Source organism: Nerophis ophidion, linkage group LG19 (assembly GCF_033978795.1).
Source record: "Nerophis ophidion isolate RoL-2023_Sa linkage group LG19, RoL_Noph_v1.0, whole genome shotgun sequence".
Lineage (NCBI taxonomy): Eukaryota > Metazoa > Chordata > Actinopteri > Syngnathiformes > Syngnathidae > Nerophis > Nerophis ophidion.
In genome coordinates, this window is record NC_084629.1 from 36,439,596 (window position 1) to 36,462,952 (window position 23,357).

Sequence of the window (23,357 nt, forward strand, 5' to 3'; positions counted from 1 at the left end):
GTAAAACCAGCAATGTCAAGACTGTCAAAAGAATATGTATGTATACATTTTCTTGAGGGAACACTCCTGAAGGATTCAATAAAGTACTATCTAATTATCTACATGTATATATACACACACACACAAGTTTATATATATATATATATATATATATATATATATATATATATATATATATATATATATATATATATATATATATATATATATACAGCCATCCAATGCACACATACTTAAATGTCTCTTTAGTGCAGTCAAAATCATTAACAACAGTGTTGCTACAATAAATAAAAAAGAAAGAAGGAAATTAATTTTTCAGCATTCTGGGAGTTTGGGAGTAATAAACGACTCAATGTCTTCAACATTCAGTCACCGCTAGCGTTAGCACAAACTAGCAATGTGAGGCGATCCTTTATCGGCGTTTTTCCCGGTAGTGCCTTCTCCTTGGCTGTAATAATTCCTCTTTGGCATGTTTTTCCTCATCACAATTAAAGACTCGCCGCGGTACAAGGTCACCCCTTTGGTAAAGTCAACAACCATATAAACGCCCCAATGGTTGCAATTGCAGACATGTTTCGTTCCGTGTTTGCCTGCCAAATCAGCAAAGCGTTCGGCGATAGTCCACAACGAGTATTTTCTAAGTCCACAGCAAATCCTTCCTTCTTTCCAAGCTGGTTTTTAGGCCTTTTTGAACGTAAACCGGACGTGACGTTGCACAGCTGGCGTCGTGTGGATGAGTAGAAAGTAGAAGCATTCTATCCAAGAAGGAGCTCCAACAACACCATCCACTGACTCTGCTACTGCACATGTGCGAAACATGCGACTTGGCAGGCTGACTTCCTGATTTCTGGAAGCTTGTTTAATGTTGATGATTTGGATTGAAAGCCCAAACTAATCAAAATGTAAATGATATCAGCAACTGTCATGGAGCAGGAAGCCAGCCCGTAACACAGACCTGGGCCAAATAAGGCCCGTTAAGCTTTCCAATCTGGCCCCCCGGACATTCCCAAGATGGAAAGTGTAGCTGCCATTATGATGTTTTCTAATTACCGTAAGTCTTGAACTATACAAAGTATTTCAATGGTTGGAATCTGCGCTTTTGCATGATATACTAGTTACTAAGGTCACCTAATGAGTTACTATGGTAATCTGATGATATTACAGACCTTAGATGGTGAAATCCCTAAATTCCTTGCAATAGCTGGTTGAGAAATGTTCTTAAACTGTTCGACAATTTGCTCACGCACTGAGTAAGTTGCAATAATTACACCTTAAAATTTGTGGTGTATTACTTTGAATGGAAAAACAGTACTGCTGTCTTTATGGTAAAAATGTTAAATTATTATTATTATTTTTTACTGTAAATAAACAAAAATACAATTTTTAAAAGTAAAATGTTGGGGTGTTGTAGATTAATGGCTGTGGCTTTAAATAGTAGAGTTTTAACTTGCACTTACAGATGTAGCGACCGACTGTAATTACTGACAGTGGTTTTCTGAAGTGTTCCTGAGCCCATGTGGTGATATCCTTTGCACACTGATGTCACTTTTCGATGCAGTACCGCCAGAGGGATTCAAGGTCACGGGCATTCAATGTTACATGAAGTGATTTCTCCAGATTCTCTGAACATTTTGATGATATTACGGACCTTAGTTGGCGGAATCCCTAAATTCCTTGCAATAGCTCGTTGAGAAATTTTGTTCGTAAACTGTTGGACAATTTGGTCACACATTATGTAAGTTGCAATATTTTCACCTTAAAATTTAGTGTATGTTACTGTGAATGGAAAAACAGTAGTGCTGTTTTGATGATTAAACAAAATGCAGCTCAGTTGCCAAAATCTTACTGTAAAATTGATATTTATTTTTTTACTGTGGATAAACAAAACTGCATTTTTTTAATAGTAACATTTCTGGGTGTTGTTGATAAATGGCTGTGGTTTTTCACAGTAGAGTTTTAACTTGCACTTACAGAGGTAGCCACCGACTATGTTTACTGACAGTGGTTTTCTGAAGGGTTCCTGAACCCATGTGGTGATATCCTTTACACAATGATGTCGCTTTTTGTTGCAGTACTGCCTGAGGGATCGCAGATCCATAATATCATCGCTTACGTGCAGTGATTTCTCCAGATTCTCTGAACCTTTTGATGATATTACAGACCTTAGATGGTGAAATCCATAAATTCCTTGCAATAGCTCGTTGAGAAATCTTGTTCTTAAACTGTTCGACAATTTGCTCACGCACTAAGTAAGTTGCAATAATTACACCTTAAAATTTGTGGTGTATTACTGTGAATGGAAAAACAGTACTGCTGTCTTTATGGTAAAAAAACAGGCAGCTCAGTTGCCAGAATGTTACTGCTAAATTATTATTATTATTTTTTACTGTAAATAAACAAAATTATACCATTTTTAAAAGTAAAATGTTGGGGGTGTTGTTGATAAATGGCTGTGGCTTTGCATAGTAGAGTTTTTACTTGCACTTACAGATGTAGCGACCGACCGTGATTACTGACAGTGGTTTTCTGAAGTGTTCCTGAGCCCATGTGGTGATATCCTTTACACACTGATGTCACTTTTTGATGCAGTACCGCCTGAGGGATTGAAGGTCACGGGCATTCAATGTTACATACAGTGATTTCTCCAGATTCTCTGAACCTTTTGATGATATTACGGACCTTAGATGGCGAAATCCCTAAATTCCTTGCAATAGCTCGTTGAGAAATGTTGTTCATAAACTGTTGGACAATTTGCTCACACATTATGTGAGTTGCAATATTTTCACCTTAAAATTTAGTGTATGTTACTGTGAATGGAAAAATGGTAGTGCTGTTTTTATGATTAAAAAAACAAAGGCAGCTCAGTTGCCAGAATCTTACGGTGAGATTTACATTTGTTTTTTTTACTGTAAATAAACAAAACTGCATTTTTTTAATAGTAAAATTTCTGGGTGTTGTTGATAAATGGCTGTGGCTCTGCATAGTAGAGTTTTAACTTGCACTTACAGAGGTAGCCACCGACTATAGTTACTGACAGTGGTTTTCTGAAGTGTTCCTGAGCCCATGTGGTGATATCCTTTACACACCAATGTCGCTTTTTGATGCAGTACCGCCTGAGGGATCAAAGATCCGTAGTATCATCGCTTACGTGCAGTGATTTCTCCAGATCCTCTGAACCTTTTGATGAATTTACAGACCTTACATGGTGGAATCCCTAAATTCCTTGCATTAGCTTGTTAAGAAATATTTTTCTTAAACTTTTCAAAAATTTGCATACGCATTAAGTAAGTTGCAATAATTTCACCTTAAAATTTAGCGTACGTTTCTGTTAATGGAAATACAGTATTGTCTGGTAAAAAAAAAAAGGTAGCTCAGTTGCCAGAATTTTCCTGTAAAATTTACATTAGTTTTTTTTACTGTAGATAAACAAAACTGCATTTTTTAACAGTAAAATTTCTGGGGTGTTGTTGATAAATTGTTGTTGATAAGAGTTTTAACTTGCACTTACAGATGTAGCGACCAACCGTAGTTACTGACAGTGGTTTTATGAAGTGTTCCATGGCAGGGAACACCGCAGAGGCCACCGCAGTGTATAGTTTTTTTGTTGTTGTTGTTGTTGTCCTTGTTTTACTTTTGTGGCTGTACAGATAGATAGCTAGTACTTCAGGAGAGTTCCCTCGGGATGCAGAAATGGCTGGTTACATCAGATCTGCTATTTTTGATGTCTTTACTGTCCTTTGTGTTCTGTGATGTTTGATGTTTCCTTCTTACACACATGCTAATGTGTGCTATGGCTATGAGGTTTTCTTCCCCCCTTGGCCCAGGCTTAGACCGATTTTTATTTTACTCCCTGAGCATGGGTGCCTTGCCAGCTGATCGGCCAATTCATTGCCCCTGATGCCTGTCCAAAATTTGTTTTTTTTCTACCAAAATAGTCAGAAAGTATACATTTAGTACTTTATTGATACATATTATTTCCAGGCTTTTGAGGGGCCAAATAAAATGAAGTGGCGGGCCACCCAGGGTTTGACACCTGTGCTTCAGGCGAAAAGCACACAAAGATGCACGCAAGGATGAAAGACCAGTCGTGAATTGTTTGCCACATATTCTTCCTGAACGCGGCTGCTGTGCCGCCATCATGACATCTTTATTGGCAACCATGTGCAAATACGATGACATCATCTGGGCCGCACACGTGCAGTGAAGCATGTTTGCACTCACACTTTTGACAATGTCTCGACTTTTTGTCGTCGTCTGCAGGGAGTGGAAGCCAACATGTCACAGAGGAGAGGACCCACAAAATCCATCTTCCTGTCTTCATTATTAGTAAGTCTGCTTTTCATTGTTGTCGTTTTTAAGTCCAAATGCTCTTTTACTCTTGCCTCTACAGCAGACCTTAGCAAATTAAAAACCTCTAAAAGTCTTAGTGGCCACATGCGTGAACAGCACCTTTTAGCTCTTATTATCCCAAAATTGTGTACACTACTGAATTGGGGTTTTATGGCCACATATGTGGACACTTATACTGGCATCTGGTGGTGTCAGAAGAGTATAACATACAATGCATACAATGTTTCTTCAAAATAGCCACCCGTTTCCTCCCATTACGGCTTTGCACACTCTTGGCATTCTCTCCATGAGCTTCAAGCGGTATCAGAATCAGAATCAGAAATACTTTATTAATCCCTGAGGGGAAATTAACATTTTCAGCACAATCCCATTCAAGATCAGACAAAAACGTTAAAGGGAGAGAGAATAGGATGAAACATTACAGGGAGACAGAACTGGATCAAACATTACGGGGAGACAGAACAGGATCAAACATTATGGGAGACAAATTGGGATCAAACATTACAGGGAGACAAAACAGGATCAAACATTACTGAGAGACGGAACGGGATCAAACATTACAGAGAGACTGAACAAGATCAAACATTACAGGGAGACCAAATAAGATCAAACATTGCGGGGAGACAGGACAGGATTAAACATTACAGGGAGACAGAACAGGATCAAACAATACAGGGAGACAGAACAGGATCAAACATTACAAGGAGACAGAACAGGATCAAACATTACAGAGACACGAAACAGGATGAAACATTACAGAGAGACAGAACAGGATGAAACATTACAGGGGGACAGAACAGGATCAAACATTACGGGGACAGAACAGGATCAAACATTATGGGAGACAAATTAGGATCAAACATTTTGGGGAGACAGGACAGGATCCAACATTACAGGTAGACAGAACAGGATCAAACATTACAGGGAGACAGAACAGGATCAAACATTACAGGGAGACCAAATAAGATCAAATATTACGGGGAGACAGAACAGGATCAAACATTACAGGGGGACAGAACAGCATCAAACATTACAGAGGGACTGAACGAGATCAAATATTACGGGGAAACAAAACAGGATCAAATATTACGGGGAGACAGAACAGGATCAAACAATACAGGGAGACTGAACGGGATCAAATATTACAGGGAGACAAAACAGGATCAAACATTACTGGGAGACAGAACAGGATCAAACACACCTAGGAGACAGAACAGGATCAAACCTTACCAGGAGACAGAACGGGCTCAAACTTTATGGGGAGACAGAACGAGATCAAATATTACGGGGAAACAGAACAGGATCAAATATTACGGGGAGACAGAACTGGATCAAACAATACGGGGAGACAGAACGGGATCAAACATTACGAGGAGACAGACCAGGATCAAATATTACAGGGAGACAGAACAGGATCAAACATTATGGGGAGACAGAAGAGGATCAAACATTACAGGGAGACAAAACAGGATCAAACAATACAGGGAGACTGAACGGGATCAAACATTACAGGGAGACAGAATGGGATCAAACATTACAGGGAGACAGAACAGGATCAAATATTACGGGGAAACAGAACAGGATCAAATATTACGGGGAGACAGAACAGGATCAAACAATACAGGGAGACTGAACAGGATCAAATATTAAGGGGAAACAAAACAAGATCAAATATTACGGGGAGACAGAACGGGATCAAACATTACACAGAGAGACAGAACAGGATCAAACAATACAGGGAGACTGAACGGGATAAAATATTACGGGGAAACAGAACAGGATCAAATATTACGAGGAGACAGAACAGGATCAATTAATACAGGGAGACTGAACTGGATCAAATATTACGGGGAGACAGAACGGTATCAAACATTACGGGGAGACAGAACAGGATCATATATTAGAGGGAGACAGAACAGGATCAAACATTACGGGTAGACAGAAAAGGCTCAAACATTACAGGGAGACAGAACGGGATCAAACATTACGGGGAGACAGAACAGGATCAAATATTACAGGGAAACAGAACAGGATCAAATATTACGAAGAGACAGAACAGGATCAATTAATACAGGGAGACAGAACAGGATCAAACAATACAGGGAGACTGAACGGGATCAAATATTATGGGGAGACAGAACAGGATCAAATATTACTGGGAGACAGAACAGGATCAAACACTACGGGTAGACAGAACAGGCTCAAACATTACAGGGAGACAGAACGGGATCAAACATTACGGGGAGACAGAACAGGATCAAATATTACAGGGAGACAGAACAGGATCAAACATTACGGGGAGACAGAACAGGATCAAACATTACAGGGAGACAGAACAGGATCAAACAATACAGGGAGACTGAACGGGATCAAATATTATGGGGAGACAGAACAGGATCAAATATTACTGGGAGACAGAACAGGATCAAACATTACGGGTAGACAGAACAGGCTCAAACATTACAGGGAGACAGAACGGGATCAAACATTACGGGGACACAGAACAGGATCAAATATTACAGGGAGACAGAACAGGATCAAACATTACGGGGAGACAGAACAGGATCAAACATTACAGGGAGACAGAACAGGATCAAACAATACAGGGAGACTGAACAGGATCAAACATTATCAAACATCCTCGCAGGATTCTCATAGGAACGATGCAAACATTCATCCAGACTTACTGGATGTTTGCATTGTTAAAAAGTTAAAGTACCAACGATAGTCACACACACACACTAAGTGTGGTGAAATTTGTCCTCTGCATTTGACCCATCCCCTTGTTCCACCCCGCTGGGAGGTGAGGGGAGCAGTGAGCAGCAGTGGTAGTCGCGCCCGGGAATCATTTTTGGTGATTTAACCCCCAAATCCAACCCTTGATGCTGAGTACCAAGCAGGGAGGTAATGGCTCCCATTTTTATAGTCTTCGGTATGACTCGGCCAGGGTTTTGAACTCGCGACATACCCATCTCAGGGCGGACACTCCAACCACTAGATTTGTCGTGGCTTAAACCTCTTCCTGTGCCTCCAGGTGTGCTGCATGCTTGCCAGTGCAGAGTACTCCAGCTGTGGGGAGTACGAGTTCCTCAACCAGACGGGCAACATCTGCCAGCCCTGCCCGCCCTGCCAGCCTGGACAGGAGCCACACATGGTGGGCTGCAGTGCACTCATGCGCACTCTTGTCACTCTTGCTCCGTTAGTGTACAGCTTCTTTTCTTTTTTAATCGTCGGAGCACCTGGAACACAAACACCGCAGAGTGTTCAGACCCCTCACTGTGGGTGCGCTTACCCGCTACAGCCCTCGTCCGAGTAAACAACGCAGGTGTGCCAAAGATCAAATGGATAAAGATGGGACTAGTAATCTGTCAAAGATCATTAAAGTAAAGATTGAACTAGTAAACTGTCAACCATACATATATACATACATATATATATATATATATATATATATATATATATATATATATATATATATATATATATATATATAGGGACGGCGTGGCACAGTGGGAGAGTGGCCGTGCACAACCCGAGGGTCCCAGGTTCAATCCCCACCTAGTACCAACCTCGTCACGTCCGTTGTGTCCTGAGCAGGACACTTCACCCTTGCTCCTGATGGGTGCTGGTTAGCGCCTTGCATGGCAGCTCCCTCCATCAGTGTGTGAATGTGTGTGTGAACGGGTAAATGTGGAAGTAGTGTCAAAGCGCTTTGAGTACCTTAAAGGTAGAAAAGCGCTATACAAGTACAACCCATTTATATATATATATATATATATATATATATATATATATATATATATATATATATATATATATATATATATATATACATATATATATATATATATATATATATATATATATATATATATATATATGTATACAAACACACACATATATAAATATATATATACATATATATACTGTATATGTATTTATATATATATACACACACACACTTATATATATACACACATATATATACAGTATATGTGTTTATATATATATGTATATATACATATATATATATATATATATACACATTCATACATATATATTTATATATATATATAAATATATACATACATATATACATACACACACACACACACATATATATATATAAAGATTTAAGTAGTAATCTTTCCAAGATCATATATATAAAGAGTGAACTAGTAATCAGTCAAAGATCTGAAATATATATGCATAGAAAGATTTAAATGGTAATCTGTCAAAGTGCATATATGTATAAAGATTTAACTAGTAGTCTGTCAAAGATCACGTATATAATTATTCAACTAGTAATCCGTCAAAGATCACATATATAAAGATTTAACGAGTAATCTGTCAAAGATCATATATAAAAATATTTAACTAGTAATGTGTCAAAGATCACATATATAAAGATTGAACTAGTAATCTGTCAAAGATCATATATATAAATATTTAATTAGTAATCAGTCAAAGATCACATATATAAAGATTGAACTAGTAATCCGTCAAACATCATATTTACAAAAAAATGAACTCGTAATCCATCAAAGATCACATTTATAAATATTTAACTTGTAATCTGTCAAAAATTCCATACATAAAGAGTTAACTAGCAGCAGGCGACTGTGGCCTGCGGGCCGATTCTAATACTAATCCAATATCATCCCGGGCGGCCATAGATCATTAATCGTTAATGACACCCCTGCCCTACAAGGTACAGTACTTGTTTCGATGCAAATAGAAAGTCCTAAACTCTGGAGGACCACAATGAACACAAGCCAGTGTAAAACTCTAAACTCAGAACAACAAGACCTAGACACACACACTAGATCATGAATAATTCACTGGGACAATTGTCAACAAAGCCTGGACAAAAGGGACTATTAAGAAGAAGAAAAAAAAGTAAGTTCAAAGGGATAGTTGCCCTAATTAGTGCACACGTAATCATGTTCCTCCCTGCAGGAACACCAAGTGACAAGAAACTATTCAGCTGTTTGATGGTTTGATGGAGGAGAGCAGTTTTATCTTCCTGTTCAGTCCTCTTTAGCCTGGAGGGGGAACAACATCCTCTTTCGGATCAAAGTACTCGCACGCAAACCTTCGGGTCTGCCCGGACTCGGGAATGACGACTGCGTGTTTCTGTGTGTGTGCTTAGACCTGTGGCTACGGCGTGAAGGACGAGGACTTCTCCTGTGTGCCGTGTCCGCACGGCAAGTACTCCAAGGGCAAATATGAGATCTGCAGACGACACAAGGACTGCGACGCCCTCTACAAAGCCGTCGTGCGGGTGGCGGGGACGCCGGACAGCGACGCGGAGTGCGGGCCGTGTTTACCGGGGTAAAACTGCACACTGGCACACAAACACTGTCCTCGTAGGATTAGGTGCGTGAGTGACCACTGTATACCATATCAAGTTTTACTGAAGCTTCAGGAGACCAGCCCTTACAGCGCAACCAAAGCATCACCAAGCGAGGTTTCATTTTAAATAAAAAGTCAGCTTATTTAAGCATTGTTTGGACTCATTGATCGTTTACAACATGGGTGTCAAACTCTGGCCCGTGGGCCAAATTTGGCCCGCCGTGTGATTTCATTTGGCCCTTGAGGTAAAATCAAATTAAGATTAGAGCTGGCCTGCCGGTATTATACAGGGGCGGTGCAGCTGTAACAACTCCTTTGCCAAGGGACGGCGTGGCGCAGTGGGAGAGTGGCCGTGCGCAACCCGAGGGTCACTGGTTCAAATCCCACCTAGAACTAACCTCGTCACATCCATTGTGTCCTGAGCAAGACACTTCACCCTTGCTCCTGATGGTTGCTGGTTGGCGCCTTGCATGGCAGCTCCCTCCATCAGTGTGTGAATGTGTGTGTGAATGGGTAAATGTGGAAGTAGTGTCAAAGCGCTTTGAGTACCTTGAAGGTAGAAAAGCGCTATACAAGTACAACCCATTTATCATTTATCATTTAACCCTCCCGAATTTCACTGCCCCTCCCGTAAATCTCCCGGGGAAACAATTCTTCCGAATTTCTCCCGATTTTCACTCGGACAACAGTATTAGGGGCGTGCCTCGAAGGCACTGCCTTTAGCGTCTTCTACAACCTGTTGTCACGTCCGCTTTTCCGCCATAGAAACAATGTGCCGGCCCAGTCACATAATATCTGCGGCTTTAACACACACAAATGAATGCAACGCATACTTGGTCAACAGCCATACAGGTCACACTGGGGGTGGCCGTATAAACGACTTTAACACTGTTACAAATATGCGCCACACTGTGAAGCCTGGTCAGGATGCCACCCGAACGCCTCCCTAGGGAGGTGTTTAGGGCACGTCCAGCTGGTAGGAGGCCACGGGGAAGACCCAGGATACGTTGGGAAGACTATGTCTCCCGGCTGGCCTGGGAACGCCTCGGGATCCCCCGGGAAGAGCTAGACGAAGTGGCTGGAGAGAGGGAAGTCTGGGCTTCCCTGCTTAGGCTGCTGCCCCCGCGACCCGACCTCGGATAAGCGGAAGATGATGGATGGATGGATTGCTGTGAAGCAACACCAAACAAGAATGACAAACACATTTCGGGAGAACATCTGCACCGTAACGCCCGTAATACCCAGAATCCCTTCCAGCACTAACTCTTCCGGGATGCTATAATATACACCCTCGCTACCACCAAACCCTCCCCCCCCTCCAATTTTTATTTACATTTTATTTGATATGCCATTGATATTTTTAAATCATTATTGATAGGTTGATTGGAAACACTAAATTGGCCCTAGTGTGCATGTTTTCTCTCTATCTGTGTTGGCCCTGTGATGAGGTGGCGACTTGTCCAGGGTGTACGCTGCCTTCCGCCCGAAAGCTGCTGAGATAGGCTGCAGCGACCCCAGAAGGGACAACCGGTAGAAAATGGATGGCTGGATGGATAATTTGAAACTCGAGTTTGCACGTCACTATAAAGTTATATAAGCTTTGCTTGTTCAATATTCGATGCAAAACTTTTTTGGATTCCTTTTAAAAGGTTAATTTGTTCAACCTTGGCCCGCGGCTTTGTTCCGTTTTAAATTTTGGCCCACTCTGTATTTGAGTTTGACACCCCTGGCCTACAAACTTAGTTCGGAGAGGAAGCGACGCCAGAAAGACCGCGGGCCATAGTCATAGTCATCATTGTCGGTGACAATGATGACTATGAGAACCTTGGAGAGGAGGAAAGCAATGGATGTCGAGCGGGTCTAACATGATACTGTGAAAGTTCAATCCACAATGGATCCAACACAGTAGCGAGAGTCCATTCGCGAGAGTCCAGTCCAAAGCGGATCCAACACAGCAGCGAGAGTCCCGTTCACAGCGGAGCCAGCAGGAAACCATCCCAAGCGGAGGCGGATCAGCAGCGCAGAGATGTCCCCAGCCGATACACAGGCAAGCAGTACATGGCCACCGGATCGGACCGGACCCCCTCCACAAGGGAGAGTGGGACATAGAAGAAAAAGAAAAGAAACGGCAGATCAACGTGTTTCTACTTCCTCCACCCGTACAGACGCTTGTGGAAATATCACATGAATACCTTAAAGGGGAACATTATCAGCAGACCTATGTAAGCGTCAATATATACCTTGATGTTGCAGAAAAAAGACCATATAATTTTTTAACCGATTTCCGAACTCTAAAAGGGGGAATTTGGCGATTGAAACACCTTTCGTGAAGCGGATCCGCCATTTTCTCACCCTCATAACACGCAGCAAGTCAAATCAGCTCTGTTATTTTCCGTTTTTTCGACTGTTTTCCCATACCTTGGAGACATCGTGCCTCGTCGGTGTATTGTCGGAGGGTGTAACAAAATAAACAGAGACGAATTCAAGTTGCACCATTGGCAAAAAGATGCGAAATTCCCTCGTTTGTTCCGCACACTTTACCGACGAAAGCTATACTACGACAGAGATGGCACAAATATGTGGATATCCTGCGACACTCAAAGCAGATGCATTTCCAACGTGCATGAATGCACAAAGGTGAGTTTTGTTGATGTTATTGGCTTGTGTGGCGTGCTAATCAGACATATTTGGTCACGGCATGACTGCAAGCTAATCGAGGCTAACATGCTATTTAGGCTAGCTGTATGTACATATTGCATCATTATGCCTAATTTCTAGCTATATTTGAGCATTCCCTCCACCCACATTTAATGCCAAACATCAATCAATCAATCATCAATAAATGTTTATTTATATACCCCTAAATCACAAATGTCTCAAAGGACTGTACAAATCATTACGACTACAACATCCTCGGAAGAACCCACAAAAGGGCAAGGAAAACTCACACCCGGTGGGCAGGGAGAATTCACATCCAGTGGGACGCCAGTGACAATGCTGACTTTGAGAAACCTTGGAGAGGACTTCAGATGTGGGCAACCCCCCCATCTAGGGGACCGAAAGCAATGGATGTCGAGCAGGTCTAACATGATACTGTGAAAGTTCAATCCATAGTGGCTCCAACACAGACGCGAGAGTTCTGTTCATAGCGGATCCAAGACAGAAGCGAGAGTCCCGTCCACAGGAAACCATCCCAAGCGGATGCGGATCAGCAGCGTAGAGATGTCCCCAACCGATACACAGGCAAGTGGTCAATCATAGGTCCCGACGAGCGGTCCATCCTGGGTCTCGACTCTGGACAGCCAGTATTTCATCCACGGTCATTGGACCGGACCCCCTCCACAAGGGAGGGGGGAACATAGGAGAAAAAAGAAAAGAAGCGGCAGATCAACTGGTCTAAAAAGGAGGTCTATTTAAACGCTAGAGTATGCAGATGAGTTTTAAGGTGAGACTTAAATGCTTCTACTGAGGTGGCATCTCGAAGGCATTCCAGAGTACTGGAGGCCGAACGGAAACCGCTCTATAGCCCGCAGACTTTTTTTTGGGCTTTAGGAATCACTAATAAGCCGGAGTCCTTTGAACGCAGATTTCTTGCCGGGACATATGGTACAATACAATCGGCAAGATAGGATGGAGCTAGACCGTGTAGTATTTTATACGTAAGTAGTAAAACCTTAAAGTCACATCTTAAGTGCACAAGAAGCCAGTGCAGGTGAGCCAGTACAGGCGTAATGTGATCAAACTTTCTTGTTCTTGTCAAAAGTCTCGCAGCCGCATTTTGTACCAACTGTAATCAAACACATACCAATCGTTGGTTAGAAGGCGATCGCCGAATTCGTCCTCGCTTCCTCCCGTGCCGCTGTCTGTCGTGTCGGTTTCGCTTGCATACGGTTCAAAACGATATGGCTCAATAGCTTCAGTTTCTTCTTCAATTTCGTTTTCGCTATCTGCCTTCACACTCCAACCATCCGTTTCGATACATGCGTAATCTGTTGAACCGCTTGCGCCGCTGAAATCCGAGTCTGAATCCGAGCTACTATGCTATATCTTTCTGTGCTATCAGCCAGCACTTTGAAGCCGTTTTTCAGGATATTGCGTGATGGGTAAAATTTTGAGGAAAACTTTGAAAAATAAAATTAGCCAGTGGGAACTTATTTTTATAGGTTTTAACTTTTCAGAAATTGTGATAATGTTCCCCTTTAAGAGAAAGCCATTGCAGCTATCTGGGATACAACACTTCTCAGGCGGCAAGAGAAAGTTCCAATGAACAAGACTCTGGGTTAGCTGTGATTCTACTTATCCATTTATCGAAAGAGCAATCAACGAGAATGTCAGCTCCCGTGGATGTGATAAAAAAAGGTAGCCTGTGCTTTGGATCACCTGGCCGTGGAGGGAAGACTACGGAAAACAGCGAATGCTTTGGGACTGGCAAAGCAGACTGTATCAGTTATTGTCCGCCATGTATATCGCGGACTCAACGTCTAGGTCCGGAGTATATAAAGTCAGCAAAAAGGAATGGACGATGAAGGTGAAGGCAAAAGAGTGAGGAGTGTCCTGACCAGATATCTAGATCCCTAGTTTGATTGATGTCAAATGTTCTTTATCGCATTGGTTACTTTCACCTGTCCATTAAAGATTTGATTAGTTTATGATCACCAATCATCGGATCACCGATCCGCCTGTCGATCCCAAGATCCACTCTTCCCTCACAGTCTTGTTCACGAGTGAGGGAAGGGTGGATCGTGAGATCGACAGGCGGATCGGTGCGGCGTCTTCAGTAATGCAGACTTTGTATCAATCCGTTGTGGTGAAGAAGGAGCTGAGCCAGAAGGCAAAGATCTCAATTTACCGGTCGATCTACGTTCCAATCCTCACCTATGGTCATGAGCTTTGGGTTATGACCGAAAGGACAAGATCACGGGTACACGCGGCCGAAATGAGTTTCCTCTGGCGGGTGCCGGGGCTCTCCTTTAGAGATAGGGTGAGAAGCTCTGCCATCCGGGAGGAGCTCAAAGTAAAGCGGCTGCTCCTCCACATGGAGAGGAGCCAGATGAGGTGGTTCGGACATCTGGTAAGGATGCCACCCGAACGCCTCCCTAGGAAGGTGTTTCGAGCACGGGGATGACCCAGGACACATTGGTGAGACTATGTCTGACCTGGGAACGCCTTGGCATCCCCCAGGAAGAGCTGGGCGAAGTGGCTGGGGAGAGGGAAGTCTGAGCTTCTGCGACCCAACCTCGGATAAGCGAAAGAAGATGGATGGATGGATGGATTTAGATGTCTCAGGTGTGAGTCACAACAATTGGTTCCCACGGCACACTGGATTCCTGTTAATTGAAATACCACAACTCTGGATATTGTGCAGATAAGTTATACATTTAAGATTTTGCGCACAAAGCAACACTGGAGGTGACTATGCTGTGCGCATTTTCCGCGCATGCGTACTAAATCGCGTCGCACCGGCGGACGGAGGGGGGCAGAGGGTCCTGAACAACCATTTTGTGTGTGTGGACAAAGATAAGGTTAGGTAGGATTTACCCTGGATTACCTTAGTGTAGAAGGGGCCTAAGGTGGCGCAATGCGACTCTAGATCTGCGGGTTGCTGACCTCCGGGTTAGAGCAAGCGAACGCATTCCAGTGGTTTGTCTCCTCCAATTGTCCGTTGTGGCCCTCAATTTCATCATTTTTTTACTCTTGCATTTGCGAGATGTTATCCAATTTGCGACTCAGTTCCGAGATCGCCAAAGTCTGAGGGCCCTCAGTTCTCTAGTCCATCACAACAGGCAGTCTTTGATAGTTAGGTTGTGTCACATTACATTAAATAAATCAATCATCCATCCATTTTTCAACGCTTATTCTCTTCGGGATCGCTGGAGGCTAAATCAGCTAGTCGGGCGGAAGGCGGGGCACATCAATCATACTGTATTTAATTAATGATGTAATTACCATGAGTCATTAACAGACCTTCCTTATGTTTGGTCTTGACTGGGTAGCAAGTCTTATTCGGTGCCTTTGGGCTGCAGTTTTTCACCTTTCACTAGAATATTCTGAAATATTCTACAATATCTGGTATGAGAATCAGCAACTGCAAGTGCGAGTCCATGGTTCTCGCCCGGAAAAGGGTGGGGTGCCATCTCCGGGTTGGGGAGGAGACCCTGCCCCAAGTGGAGGAGTTGAAGTACCTCAGAGTCTTGTTCACGAGTGAGGGAAGAGTGGATCGTGAGCTCGACAGGTGGATCGGTGCGGCGTCTTCGGTAATGCGGACGCTGTATCGACCCATTGTGGTGAAAAAGGAGCTGAGCTGGAAGGCAAAGCTCTCCATTTACCGGTCGATCTACGTTCCCATCCTCACCTATGGTCATGAGCTTTGGGTTACGACCTATAGGACAAGATCACGGGCTCTCCCTTAGAGATAGGGTGAGAAGCTCTGTCATCCGGTAGAAGCTCAAAGCAAAGCCGTTGCTCCTTCACATGGAGAGGAGCCAGATTAGGTGGTTCGGGCATGGATGCCACCCGAACGCCTCCGCAGGGAGTAGGGTGTCCGACCGGTAGGAGGCCACGGGGAAGACCCAGGGAAGACTATGGCTTGGGAACGCCTCAGGATCTCCCGGGAAGAGCTGGACGAAGTGGCCGGGGAGAGGGAAGTCTGGTCTTCCCTGCTTAGGCTTCCGCCCCAGTGACCCAACCTCGGATAGATGGCACTAGAATATTCTTTCAAGTGTACAGTACTAGTCTCCAAAGGCAACTCTACCTGATCCTGTACTTACTGTACGTGTGCAAGCTCAAACATTCCCCTCTCAGAGCTGATTCCACTCACATGTTTGTCATGCAGGTACTACATGCTGGAGAACAGACCCAGGAACCTCTACGGGATGGTCTGTCACTCCTGCCAGAATGCCCCGCCCAACACCAAAGAATGTAAAAACACAATTTTTTTGTTTTTAATCCAAACATCTTTAGTTTTTCTAAACTTCCGACATGGTATTCAGCTAAAGTAGATTTCATTTTTGAGAGAACGCCTTCGTCTCTTTGGGTCATAATTAGGCCCCCTGTGCATTTGACTGTAATTGCAGTCTTCAGAGTGTCCAAATAACGGAGGAGTTGATATTCGGGAGGTGAAGTCGCCGAGTGAAGACAGGCACACACTTGCCTCGAGGTTGCTAAATGAGCCTGACTCCAGACTGTGTGTGCAGTAATTGAAATAGCTTATTGGGAAGACGATTAGCATGTCGGTGCTTGTGCTGATACTTTTTACACAAAGTCTTTTCCTCCATTATTGCTGCTTTCCGTGCAAACTGTACATATGATCGATACATTTTACTCCATATCACTTTTTCACGTCACCAAGGCTCGGACAACCGTCGGGATCAAAAGTTGACAAAGACTAAAAGGACATAATGTCATGGCTGTCTTTGGACCTCTCCTCTGGACAACATTGGCGCAGTTCAGCTAAATGTGTTGGTTTTCTAACGCGGACTTGTTTCTTCAGCATTGTCCACACGTTTAAGTCAGGACTCTGGGAAGGCCCGTTCTAAAACCTTCATTCTAGCCAGATTTAGCCATTCCTTTACCCATTTTGACGTGTGTTTGGGGTCATTTCCCAACTGTGCCCAAGACCCAGCCTACGGATTGATAATTTTAGGTCGTCCTGAAAAAATTGGAGATAGTCCCATTTACTCCCTGTAAAGCCCCAGTTCCATTGGCAGCAAAACAGGCCCAGAGCACACACGATCCTTGACAGAATCAGGTCAAGGTCCAGTGGCATGGAGTCCAAGACGACAGGGAACCCTTTTCTGCTGCAGCCTTCATCCGCCGTTGTGGTGGTTCTTACAACTATCGTCTTCCGCCTGCTCCCACGTTGAGGTCTTCACCATATCCCTGGCTAGGGGGCAGTCAGGAACCAGGCCTTTGCCAAGGGCCACCTGGGGTAACAGTAGTACCTCCTAGTGCCCCAAGACCTCATAGTGGAGCACTTTAACGTCATGGCCCAGAGCATAACACTACCACCACCATGCTTGACGGTAGGTGTGGTGTTCCTGGGATTAAAGGCCTCACCTCTTCAATTCCAAATATATTGCTGGGTATTGTGGCCAAACAGCTCCATTTTTGTTTAATTTCACATCACAGGGACAAAGATAAGACCATCTGGAGAAAGGTTCTGTGGTCAGATGAAAACTGAAGCCAGCCATGACATTATGTTCTTTACAAGTGTATGTAAACGTTTGACCACGACTGTATTTACAACATAAACATAAAAACATGCAATAAGTAAAAAAAATAAAATCATTTAATAATCACAACTTAAAAACAAGTACAATATCCAATAGAAACCGTTTCTAGATCCTTTACAATTGCCTGAAATTCCCCCAAAGTGATGAGTTCAGGTAACCTCAGATCTTTTTGTAATTCGTTCCGTGACCATGGAGCGGGAAATCTGAAGGCTTTTATGAGTTTATTATGGGTCAACTGAAATTTGTGAGCAAATGTGCTGGGTCAAGAGTATACGTACAGCAATGTTAATATTTGCTTACATGTCCCTTGGCAAGTTTTACTTTTAGTAGCCATTCACAAACTTTTTCTTCAATTTTTAAACCCCTCCTCTTGACAAAATTGGTGCAGTTCAGCTAAATTTGCTGGTTTTCTGACATGGACATGTTTCTTCAGCATTGTCCACACGTTTAAGTCAGGACTTAAAACCTTAATTATACCCTGATTTAGCCACTTTTGATGTGTGTTTGGGGTCATTGTCCTGTTGGAAAACCCAACTGTGCCCAAGACCCAACCTCCGGGCTGATGATTTTAGCTTGTCCTGAAGAATTTGGAGGTAGTCCTCCCTTTTCATTGTCCCGTTTACTCTCTGTAAAGCACCAGTTCCATTGGCATCAAAACAGGCCCAGAGCAATAATACTACCACCACCATACTTTACGGTAGGCATGGTGTTCCTGGGATTAAAGGCCTCACCTTTTCTCCTCCAAACATATTGCTGGGTATTGTGGCAAAACAGCTCCAGATTTAGTTTCAACTGACCACAGAACTTTGCTCCAGAAGGTCTTATCTTTGTCCATGTGATACAAACCCTGTTTCCGTATGAGTTGGGAATTTGTGTTTGATGTAAATATAAACGTGATTTGCAAATCCTTTTCAACCCATATTCAGTTGAATGCACTACAAAGACAAGATATTTGATGTTCAAACTCAAACCTTATTTTTTTTTCTCAAATAATAATTTACTTAGAATTTCATGGCTGCAACATGTGCCAAAGTAGTTGGGAAAGGGCATGTTCACCACTGTGTTACATCACCTTTTCTTTTAACAACACTCAATAAATGTTTGGGAACTGAGGAAATTAATTGTTGAAACTTTGAAAGTGGAATTCTTTCCCATTCTTGTTTTATGTAGCGCTTCAGTCGTTCAACAGTCCGGGGTCTCCGCTGTCCTATGTTACGCTTCATAATGCACCACACATTTTCGATGGGAGACAGGTCTGGACTACAGGCGGGCCAGGAAAGTACCCGCACTCTTTTTTTACGAAGCCACGCTGTTGTAACACGTGCTGAATGTGGCTTGGCATTGTCTTGCTGAAATAAGCAGGGGCGTCCACGTAAAAGACATCGCTTATATGGCAGCATATGTTGTTCCAAACCCTGTATGTACCTTTCAGCATTAATGGTGCATTCACAGATGTGTAAGTTACCCATGCCTTGGGCACTAATGCACCCCCATACCATCACACATGCTGGCTTTTGAACTTTGCGTCGATAACAGTCTGGATGGTTCGCTTCCTTTTTGGTCCGGATGACACGATGTCGAATATTACCCCCCAAAATTTAAATGTGGACTTGTCAGACCACAGAATACTTTTCCACTTTGCATCAGTCCATCTTAGATGATCTCGGGCCCAGAGATGCCAGCGGCGTTTCTGGATGTTGTTGATAAATGGCTTTCGCTTTGCATAGTAGAGCTTTAACTTGCACGTACAGATGTAGTGACAAACTGAATTTAATGACAGTGGTTTTCTGAAGTGTTCCTGAGCCCATGTGGTGATATCCTTTAGAGATTGATGTCGGTTTTTGATACAATATCGTCTGAGGGATGGAAGGTCACGGTCATTCATTGTTGGTTTCCGGCCATGCCGCTTAAGTGGAGTGATTTCTCCAGATTCTCTGAACCTTTTGATGATATTATGGAGCGTAGATGTTTGAAATCCCTAAATTTCTTGCAATTGCACTTTGAGAAACGTTGTTCTTAAACTGTTTGACTATTTGCTCACGCAGTTGTGGACAAAGGGGTGTACCTCGCCCCATCCTTTCTTGTGAAAGACTGAGCATTTTTTGGGAAGCTGTTTTTTAATACCCAATCATGGCACCCACATGTTCCCAATTAGCCTGCACACCTGTGGGATGTTCCAAATAAGGGTTTGATGAGCATTCCTCAACTTTATCAGTATTTATTGCCACCTTTCCCAACTTCTTTGTCACGTGTTGCTGGCATCAAATTCTAAGTTAATTATTATTAGCAAAAAAATTAAAAGTTTATGAGTTTGAACATCAAATATGTTGTCTTTGTCGCATATTCAACTGAATATGGGTTGAAAATGATTTGCAAATTATTTATTCCGTTTATATTTACATCTAACACAATTTCCCAACTCATACGGAAACAGGGTTTGTACTTCAATATTTCTTGCCCGATTTAAACAATTCCAACACCAACCAATTCAGCTCATTCAGGACATTCATGCCCTTAATAATTTTTCGAAGCATCCCAAATTTCCATGAATTTTCCCATTGAAATAAACGGGACATTTTTCCAAGTTGCACAATTTCCACATTTTTCCCTTTTATGTTGTTTGTCAGGCTTTAGTCTTCAATCCATCACACAAGTCTTATCGCGCTTTTACTTAGTTTTGACATGTTTAAACATGAATAGCGTGTGTGTGTGTGTGTTATAATTCTACAAGATACAAAACCACAAGACCCTCAACAGAGTTCCAGTTCAGGTTTCTAATCTCATCCAGGGAGTGTAAACACATTCTGCAAAATGTTTGTGTGTGTGTGTGTGTGTGTGTATCTGGAAGTGTGTGTGCACTAGGATTGTACGGTATACCGGTATTAGTATAGCACCGCGATAATAATTAATCATATTCAGTACTATACCGCCTCTAAAAAGTACCGGTCCCCCAACCCACACCCGTCCTTCGTCGTCATGTCCCGACATTACTGGTTTTACAAGCAGAGGAGCATGTTCGGCAGCGCGCACACACAGAGTACTTACAAGCAAAGACAGTGTGTAGGCAGAAAAGGGAAAACAGATGCATGTTGGCCTAAAAAGTAAAGATAAAGGTGAAGTTATAAAACTGAAACGCCCTCAGGAAGAGGGGCTTTAAGACAATGGCTAGCTAGCTAGCTAGCGGCTAACGTCCACCCTGCATTATCACTGGAGGACGAGGAATAGCTAAACATGCTTCACTACACACCATAGGAGGACACAATAGCTCAACGGCTTCACAATGTAGACAAACGCCATTGGTGGATCCACACTTAACATCCACTGTAATGATACCAAGTACAGGAGCGTATCTAGTCGATACTATGATTACATCAACATTTTTTAGCAGTACAAAATCTTCTTTCGTTTTTAAAAAATGCATATTATGTTTATAAAGTCATGAAATACACATGAGGAGTTTGAATACGACCAATGTATGATCCTGTAACTACTTGATATCGGATCGATACCTAAATGTGTGGTATCATCCAAAACTAATGTAAAGTATCAAAGCAGAGAAGAATAAGGAATTATTATATTTTTTGTGTAGATAGAACATGTTGAAATGGAAAATATGCAGATATTAACTGTAAATGAACAAGTAGATTATCAATCATTTTTTACAGTTTGTCCCTCATAATGTAGACAAAATAATAGAATTATGATTGACACAATAAAATATATATATTTTTGTAAATAGCACTTTACATTGAGTAAACAACCTCAACGTGTGTATTACCAATGAAAATAAAAAGATAATACAAAATAAATTGTAATAAAAACCAGAACAGCCAAATAGCTGTTTTTTAGTTTTTTGTTTTTCCTAAAAGACGGGTTTTTAAGCCTTCTTTAAAAGCGTCCACAGTCTGTGGTATACTCAGGTGGTCAGGGATACCGTTCCACAGACTGGGAGCGGCGGAGCAATATGTTTCTGCATACGTCAGCAGACTAATATATATAAATAAATAATAAATGGGTTGTACTTGTATAGCGCTTTTCTACCTTCAAGGTACTCAAAGCGCTTTGACACTACTTCCACATTTACCCACTTACATACACACAATCACACACTGATGGAGGGAGCTGCCATGCAAGGCGCCAACCAGCACCCATCAGGAGTAAGGGTGAAGTGTCTTGCTCAGGACACAACAGACATGACGAGGTTGGTACTAGGTGGGATTTGAACCAGGGACCCTCGGGTTGCGCATGGCCACTCTTCCACTGCGCCACGCCGTATACATATATATATATGTATATATATATATATATATATATATATACATATATGAAATGTATTTTGAAACGTTACAATACTTTTCTAAATAAAGGGGACCACAAAAAATGTCATTATTGTCTTTATTTTAACAAAAAAATATTAGGGTGCATTAAACATTTGTTTATTCTTGCAATTTGGTCCTTAAGTAAAATAGTGAACATACGAGACAACTTGTCTTTTAGTAGTATGTAAACTAAGTAAACTACGCTGCTCCTTGTCTGTGGAACGCTCTCCCTGACCACCTGAGGGTACCACAGACCGTGAATGTTTTTAAAAAAGGCTTAAAAACCCTTTTATTTAAAAAAAAAAAAGCCTTCTTTTATATATTCATCCCATTTATGTGCACCCTAATATCCATGCTTTTCACAGAAAGTTGCAATAAATTGGGTGATATAGATCCCTAACTGAGGGTGAATGTTTCCCAGGCATTCGTCCTCATGTGCCAGTAGAAACACCGCAGGTGGACCCTGGCAGCACCACCATCTTCCCCCACCTCCAAAAGGGTGAGCACACCCTCCGTCACCTTCTCTGAGCTCTTCCACAACCACAATTTGTCATCGGTGTCCTCAGATCCAACAGGACAAGATCACCTGGCAACCGCTCTGATCATCGCCATGTCAACCATCTTCATCATGGCCATCGCTATCGTCCTCATCATCATGTTCTACATCCTCAAGGCCAAGCCCAGTGGTCAGGGTGAGCGACACACACACACACACACACACACACACACACACACACACACACACACACACACACACACACACACACACACACACACACACACACACACACACACGTCTTGCCTACTTTGTGTGGACCCACATTCGGTCAGTAGGTTGAGAGGTCCCCCCTTTGCCAGAACACACACAAACACACACAGACACACACACACACACAAACACACACACACGTCTTGCCTACTTTGTCTGGACCCACGTTCGGTCAGTAGGTTGAGAGGTCCCCCCTTTGCCAGAACACACACAAACACACTCAGACACACACACACAAACACACACACACACACACACACACACACACACACACACACACACACACACACACACACACACGTCTTGCCTACTTTGTCTGGACCCACGTTCGGT

At 42.6% G+C, this 23,357-nt stretch overlaps 1 protein-coding gene across 1 annotated transcript in view; it reads left to right on the forward strand.

Annotated features, from left to right (window-relative positions):
* The window catches only part of edar (ectodysplasin A receptor), a 66,091-nt gene that overhangs the window by 20,097 nt on the left and 22,637 nt on the right, over positions 1 to 23,357 (forward strand). The window contains 6 exon segments of the mRNA XM_061879913.1: positions 4,261 to 4,326; positions 7,385 to 7,504; positions 9,503 to 9,684; positions 16,538 to 16,623; positions 22,677 to 22,754; positions 22,822 to 22,947. Of these exon segments, the coding sequence (XP_061735897.1) occupies positions 4,276 to 4,326; positions 7,385 to 7,504; positions 9,503 to 9,684; positions 16,538 to 16,623; positions 22,677 to 22,754; positions 22,822 to 22,947 (643 nt within the window). The 5' untranslated portion in view covers positions 4,261 to 4,275.